The sequence below is a fragment of the Falco peregrinus genome, chromosome Z (assembly GCF_023634155.1).
Source record: "Falco peregrinus isolate bFalPer1 chromosome Z, bFalPer1.pri, whole genome shotgun sequence".
NCBI lineage: Eukaryota > Metazoa > Chordata > Aves > Falconiformes > Falconidae > Falco > Falco peregrinus.
Genome location: NC_073739.1, coordinates 79,795,255 through 79,803,582, shown reverse-complemented (window position 1 = coordinate 79,803,582; position 8,328 = coordinate 79,795,255). Strand labels below are relative to the sequence as shown.

Here is an 8,328-nt window from a genome sequence, read left to right as displayed (position 1 = left end):
CAAGCACAGGTATGAACAGAATGACAACAGAAACTTCTAGTCAAGAAGAGATTGCATTACTGCTTCTGAAAACAACCGTATGCATATTTATTTTTGTGTCATTTTTTGTAGTTCATTATTCAGCCCACTAGATAGCTGACTCCAAGGCTTCATTACTCTAAAATTGTTAAATTTTCCTCTATTCAACATAGGAAACAATATGTCCAGTGGGAGATTCAGCTAACCAAAAGTCTGAATTTTCTTGAAGAAACCTTTCACTGATGAGTTTAAAGGAACTGACTTTGTTTTTCTTATTGCTGGTAAAGTTGTTCAGCTTAATTATGCACTTAGAAGATTATTGTTAATTGCGTCAGATTTAAGAACTGCAAAAGCACTCACTTCTTTTCAAACAACAGAATATCAATAAACAATTTGATTTCTAGAATAGAACTATCTCAACATGGGAAATAATCCATAGTACTAGGAATGTCTGGGACACAAAATTCCAGATTTATTTTGTATGGTGTTTCCCTGATGAAGCTGAAGCTAGCCTCTGTAGGTTTGCTCAGTATGGACAGCAAAGTGGAAAACATCTAAATGATAGCAGATCAAATTCAAGAGTCTTTATATATATATATATATATATTTATTTTTTTTTTTTAACTGATACATCATATGATATGATTCAGTGTTAAAATTCACATGCTTGAACTGAAGTTCAGGAAACTGTGTTCAAGTGCAAGGACTTTTGGGATGCAGCCATTACCATCATCTATAAACACTTTTAAGGTAACTGTCAAAATGAGACTATCTTCTTTTTTTGTAACAGTCAAAATTGTAAGAATCTTCTTTTCCCAGGAACCAATATGACAAGGATGACTTTAAAAAGAGTGTAAAAAAGAGAGTACAAAAAGCTAAAAGTGAGAAATTGGCACATTCCCAGTAGATTGTGATTTGTCACAGAGAGCACTCAAATACAGATGGGGGGTGGGGGGTGGGGTGGGGAATTACATCTGTTATTGTTGATTGTCTATGTTTATTGTAACTATACTAAGCTTGAAGTGCACAATAGGTGTAAATCCATATTGTATGAAGCCTTTAATGTGGCCCGATTTAGGAAGCACACTTCAAAGCAGGTGGTGGAATACAACAAACAAAAGGTTAATAAATGACCTGTAAAGGAGGATTGATAGAGTGGCCTTTCTGGTGAAAAAGAGGAAGCATGAAAGAAAAAGAAGAGATATGAAGGCTGAGAACAACATTCTCTGTATTTACCTTTTATCATTTGATTCACTGGTTAACTATCTAAATATGTGTTTGCTATGTTCACTATGCCTTTCACAACAGCTGTACCAGGTAGGATGAGAAGTGATAATCTTATTGTGTAATAAAGGACATCTGGGTTTCAAAGACATTTCTAACAGGATAGTGAGACAATTCATTTCAGTGTTTGAGAAACTGGGTAATTTCTGTCTCCGGAAGACTTTAAAGTAGGGTTAAACAAATATTGTTCAATTTATTTAAATGGATTTGTGGAGTGGGGCAGAGATGAAAAAGATGACCTCTTCAGAGCTCTTCTAACACTATTTTTATACTATTTCATATGATATTCATGCTTATAATTTTCCTTCCTAGCTAAACCACTGGAAGGTGAATGGATTTAGAATAAGCATATATTCATGCTCACAGAGAACATGTTTATGTGGAGTTAAGGCTCTGAGATCTTTAAGATTGTCACATTCTGAATATCAGTATTGCATTTTAAAGTATGTAAGTCTTATCTATGAATATAATTAAAATTCAACAGAAATACATAAATGACCTGCAATCATTAGTACTTCTTGACAGGAAGGTCATAAATCATTTGTGAAACCTTACTGGAAACCCAGAGAAAAAAGCTTTTCCCTTTGACACAGTCTAGGACATGACCTTCAATGTTTCTGTTCTATAAGAAGTTAGAGCAGTCACTTGCAAGAATTTGAGAGTTAACACCATTTAAGTGTTCTTGGGAATATGATAAACTGTTTCTTAAATCTTTGTACAGCAGGTACGTGGTTGCACTGTTTGACTGGGGATAATCAAAAGGGAAGGTGTTGCTCATGGTGAACCTTCTTTCTTTGACAAGACCAAACCCACATTGCTTCTTTGCTGTATGGACTCTGAAGTTGTTCCATGTTAACAGTCTCGCATCTTTTCTTTCATTTGCTTTTCCCATTCAATGTACAAATAAGGCTTAGATTAAAATGCATTACAGCAGAGGCCAGGGACAGTATGTTGTCTGACACCAGGGACAGAAATAAGAACTTTGAAACAAAAAAGCATATGTCTTAACAGCTTGAGCTGAAGAGCCGACTTCAAGGTGGGAGGTTGTCAAGTGTCCTATCAAGTATACTGTGTATGACACACTGAGTCATCCTACAGATGAATAATTTGGAGAATAGAAAAAGGATGGGGATTGCCTAAGGAAGTCACGGTGCCAGTGGCAGATGGGTGATTGAACCACTGGGTATTTGTAATAGGAATCTGAATTCCAAAAATGCAGAGCTGCTTCTGTAGTGTGTTGGAGGTCCCTTAGCAATAGATTCAGAGGTGCTCAGCATATTTAAGAATTAATGTTACTTGCAGCTTAACGCCAGCCATCAACTAAGTACCGCACAGCTGCTCACTCAATTCCCCCTACTCCTGGAGGGGTGGGGAGAAGAATCAGAAAAAGGTAAAACCCATGAACTGAGATAACAGTTTAGTAATTGAAATAAAGTAAAATATAATACTAATACTAACACTAATAATTAATAATAATAATAATTGTTATTGTTATTGTTATTGTTAATAATAGAGAATTAAAAGGGAGACAAGAGAAAGAATAACCCCCAAGACAGACAAGTGATGCACAATAGAATTTCTCACCTTCTTCTGACCGATGCCCAGCCAGTCCCTCAGCAGCAGTCACCCCCCCAGCCAGCTCCCCCAGTTTATACACTGAGCACGATGTTCTGTGCTATGGAATATCCCTTTGGCTAGTTCGGGTCAGCTGTCCTGGCTGTGTCCCCTCCCGGCCCCTTGTGCCCCTCCTCATGGGCAGAGCACGGGAAACCAAAAAGCCCTTGACTCAGGGTAGGCACCACTGAGCAACAAGTAAAACATCCCTGTGTTATCAACATCGTTCTCACACCAAATCCAAAACACAGCACTGGGAAGAAAAATGAACTCTATCACAGCCAAAACCAGGACAATGTCAAATCTCTTAATGTAAAATTAAAGTTTAAATGTTTTTGAAGTCCCCCAGCATTTACTTTACTATGCTAGCTCGACTCTGCATTGATCAAGTTAAGCTAGTGTGCCAAATGCATTTTTTTTTTCCTCAGGAGCAGATTGAATCAGTTCTCCAGTGCTGTGCAATGACTTCTGCATTAGACCCTTTTCTTGCCATAGCAGCACTTCAGCAGTTCAGCAAGGTGGGCTTGTATGCCGTTTTATGAAGGATGCTTTTTTACGTTTCCTCTCTCTGCTGTGCCTAATATGTAAACATGAGGGACAAAAGAGTGGTCATTGTTTCCATAATGCCATGGACCCCAGTGGGCTCATGCATATTCAATTATTATTAAATGGTTCACATACCTTTAACCCATAAGTTAATGGAGCATAAACCAGTCAAAATTTGCATTTTGCTTGCTATTCAAATTTTTAAAACTCATGAGCTCCCTGCCTAATGACAAGAATATTTATCCAGGTTAACTGATAAAATCTCCTCAACATAAAGAGCTCTAGGAAACAATTTCAGAACATTTACATCTTATATTAACATCTCATTATTTTATTCAACACCCTCAGAGCAAGTAAGAATGTAGGATGAATGGAATGTGTTTTCTAATGGCTTTTCCTCTAGAAATAGCTCGTCTACTTCTACCATAGATATCTGTGTATGGTGTTTTGCTTAAGAGCTGACCATCCTTAAAGATCTGAGCATACAGCTATTTCAATATGAACCAGTAAAATATGAATCCAAACAAAGCAGCTGCTAGATTTTGAATACTGAATGGTTTCAGTCAATAGCGGTATTTTGCAGTGAGTTTCAATAGAATTTTTAAAGAAAAAACAAACAAACAAAAAACCCAGCAGATTTGCTGTATAGTCATAAGCAGTGCGTAAACAGCAATAGAATCCAAACTGGCTAAATTAATGATTGGATACAGGCTAGTACTCCAAGCTTTTTTTCCCACCTTTGCAGTTGCTTTTGTTTGCTTGATAACAGTTTTCTGTGAATTTACATAATGGTGTCCTTAAAGCAGGGAAACAAAGAGGTAAAATAAAGGGCTGGAATTTGTGGTAGAATAAATGACTCATTGAAAAACTCTAGTATCTAAGGTTTGGTTGTATTTTGTACAGTTTCTTCCTGATGTCCATAAAGCATTTACAGTGGTGATTTCCACCCTATATTATGAAGTGTTTTAAGCTGAGTAATTTCAAATCGTCTCAGTATTAGTTTTGTTGGCAGCAGAGTGAAAGCAAAACCTTGTACTTTCCTGCTCAGGTGGGAGGAGGAGACTAATTGATGTTATAGTAAATGGGAATTAAGCTAAATACTTGTCCTCCACTACTGAACTGAATGAAATTAGGGCAAAGTAGGTTGTTTGTGAATAGGGAGTTATGATGAAAACCAATTAGAAGAAGTCCTGCATTGTAAATGGGAATGCAGGATCACCTTTTTAGGCTCTGGACAAACCTGTGAAAGTTCAAAGGATATGTTTGTCTAAGTGTTTATATAATTTAATAGTACTTAATAAACAGTTGAAGGTTAAGTAACATGAATCAGTCTTTAAAGTGGGTATTTTTAACGCTTAATCTTCAATCAACAGAAAAAAAATCCACTTTTTCAGACATAAAAATGCTGTCTTCATATTTCTAGATTTTCTGAAAAGATGAAGTAGCTTTCCATTTAGTTCTTACTCTGCTTTCTGCTCTCACATAATTCCCTTCTGTGGCCTCTTCCCTTTCTTATATTCCTTACCCATGTTCCAGCTCCAAACAGAAGAAGGAAAACAAAAACAAAAACAAAACCAAAAACCAAAAAAACCCTTGCCACTTTTCTCTGGCAAACACCAACAGCTGGAAAAATATCTGACTGATTCTTGTCTATTACATGTACATAATTTTCACTAATATATCTTGGAATATTTTGCTTGGTTTGTCTTTTGAGTCATACTTACTGTCATTCACTTTCGTGAGGTTTTAATGTCAGCCAGATGTTACTGCCAGCTATGGGTTTAAAAGCTCCTGAGGAGGAGGTTGCTGTGTTGTTGGGAGATTACGAGCAAAATCCAGCTGTTCTGAGCAATGTGCTTGGTATCATTATTAGTCTTAGCTAATGTGTCAATACTGAGCACTTGAGAATGATTTTAATGCAAATGAAATTATAATCACAATAGGGATTTACTGACCTACCTGTCTCTTTCTGTTGAAGTTCAATATTTAGGCATCACATTATTATGTTCAGAATTTCCTGTTTAAGTCCTGTTTTATGCTCTGGTGACCAAATCCTTCTGAGTTCTGGGGTTTGCATCCAGGCATCAATACAGCCACCCAGGCCTGACAGTACCAAGCTGCTCACAGCGTGGTTATTAAAGAAATCCTGTAGGACAACAGCAGCAGATCCTGATTCTGGAGGAGTTCTCAGAACATGGTGGCTCTCCCTGTGTTGTCTTTATCTATGTAGCTGAAAACAGGCCGTCATACATTCTTCAGTGCCCAGAGTCCGTTGGTGTGAGTCTTGAGTACTTCTTAGGCAAGAGGTGGTGACTTTAGTAGTCCAAGATAGCTTTAGTATTACTCTGTATTTAAATTCTTTTTCATTAAAAGTTCATTTTTACTGTCCAAAACATCAAGTGGCAAGAAGTTTCTTAAGTCAGCCACAACTCTTACAAGTACTTTGATTCTGATCCCTGTTACTCACTGTTTCATCTGAAGTTTCCTCATTTTTCTATCAGTAGGGAAAATGAGTATTCATTTCTGTTCACATTGTCCATTCTAATTGTAATGTTATTATCATACATATGTATCTCTTCTTAATCATGCATTTTCTTCATCCATTAAACTATCTTTCACACATGTACCCTTCTATATGTTTTTTTTCTGTTTCCTAATTTTTTTTAATCATGTCCTCATCAGGCTATGATTTTTTGTTGGGTGTTTTTTTGTTTTTGTTTTTTTTTTTTGTTTAGTTTTGTTTTTTCGTTTTTTCTTTAGCTTTAAACTTTATTCTGTATTCCTGGGTAATGTCATACTTTTACTCTCTATGAAATTGGAGCAGTGGACAGATAAAGCCATCTGCCTTCCAAGATACTTTACTAGTTAGTTGCCCCTCCTGCTTCCATTTCCCTGTTTCTTCAGTAGTTTCACCTGTCATGAAAGCCCAGGACTTTTCAAAGGACAACAAGTTTTCACTTTCCACTCCTTTTGCAGTAGATGTGTTTTGGTCCTCAGAAATATTGCGTAACAGTTAAAGCTGGGCAAGTATCTTATTACTTATAACATCCTTTAAATATACTAGATCTGTTAAGGACATAATCAGAAATCAATGAAGAGCTGCAGTCTTTTGTTGTAAGTTTTCACAGAATAAGTTTAATGGGAGATTTTCACACTGGATGTCATTCACAATTTTTTTGCTTTATTTTTATTTATTTGGGATGAACAGTTTGGTTAGATAATCACTCATTATAGTGTGAAATACTTATAACATTTTTTTTCTTCTTTGCTTACATGGATTTTTTTGGATTAATAGATCTTTTCCCCTCCCTTCAGTCCCAATCTCCTTCTGAAATTCTGTGCCTGAAAAAAAGAAAAACAACAAACTGTTTTTTAAAATATCTGGTTTATTTCTGCAAATAATTGATGCAAACTGAACTAAAAAAGAATTGATCTGGGGGCAAAGCTGACCTGAGAAATCTTCCCTGCTTTGCAGAATGCTCCATGAAGAACAAAGGGTCTTACAAATTGTTGCTTCTTCCACTTCTAATAGTATTAAATATAAATCTACAAAACTTGCTGAATATAAGATGACTATTTAACTCCAAGGTAGCAAGGAGGTTGTCTAGTCTCTTTTATTGTTGTTTAAGATTCAAGCAAGTACTAAGTGGAATAATGAGCATCATAATTAAGAAATTTGTTCCATTTGCTTTTTTCTGGAGGCTCTGCTCAATTTGATTTCAATGACACAGCAACACCCAGAGGTACCAGGGCTCTTGAGCCTCACAAAACTGCTTCTGTCCAGGAAGAGAAACACAGAGAACGATACAGAGCTGGGAGGGGGCAGAGAGAGATTTTTATTGGAAGCTGTTAAAGTGGTTGCTATGAGACCTTCTCCAGCTAACACAGGCACAGCAGTGTGAGGCTGATAAATCATACCTCTTGCATTATACCTTTCCTTTCTGCTTCCCCCCCCCCAACGCAGTTTTATAGTTGTTTAAGATCAGAGAAAGCACCTGCCAGTTGCTTTTTCATCCCTTTTGCTCCCTTCTGCCTCGTGCAAGATGGAGCTAGAAAATGAAATAATCAGCTCCTCCAGCAATTCTTCAGCAGGCTCCAGAGAGTACAAGGTGGTGATGCTAGGAGCAGGGGGAGTTGGCAAAAGCGGTAAGTTTCAGCAACAACATTTTTGGGGAGAAGGGGTGAATTGGGAGCTTAAAGTTCACAGAACAAGGACATTGTGTAATGACAGGTTTCATTCCTTTTTCTTTTGCGCATGGCTTGGATAAAAGACTGTAATTTGTGACTGGGACAATGAGTCAGCTTAATTTGTTAGAGACTGAAATGTTATAAAGCATTTTAATTGGATAGTTTTGAAAAGTAGCCTTCGCTCCGTGGTATATGAGGAGAAAGCGGTCAGCTTGCTGCTGTTAGTGCAACAGCAAGTGTCCGTGGCACTCTCAGACTTGGCGAGGGGTGGTGTTTTACTGGACAATGTGGCTGTAACTTGTTGGCCTGCCAGTCCTGTGCTCAGGCAGAGATGAAACTAACTGCAAAGTCAGCTGTACAGTGCAAAGTGTGGAGAATGCCTACAGTGACTCTTGTTTGCTTCCCCACACCTTCTTTTGACTTTTGTGCTGGGTGTCTTTATGGCTCAGCTGGTGTTAGCTTTCTCTCCTGGCCGGACAGTTACAGAATGCATTTCTGAGTCTCACTGCAGGTGATAAGGTAGATTTGCAGCATATTTTAATATCACTGTCCAGCGCTGGCAAGATATGCTAGTGTCTGACAATAGTATCTCTTCAGAGGAGTCATTATTTTCTCCGGACAATGTTTTCTTTTTCCCAGATATTATCACCTTTGATTTATTCTCATTGACACTAGCAT

General features: G+C 37.4%; 1 protein-coding gene across 1 annotated transcript in view; it reads left to right on the top strand.

Moving 5' to 3' along the window:
- The first annotated feature begins 7,505 nt into the window (after window positions 1-7,505).
- RIT2 (Ras like without CAAX 2) overlaps window positions 7,506-8,328 on the top strand; it is a 178,735-nt gene continuing 177,912 nt past the window's right edge. Inside the window, exon 1 of the mRNA XM_005239827.3 lies at window positions 7,506-7,608. Coding sequence (XP_005239884.1) covers window positions 7,506-7,608 — 103 coding nt within the window. The remainder of the gene's footprint in view (window positions 7,609-8,328) is intronic.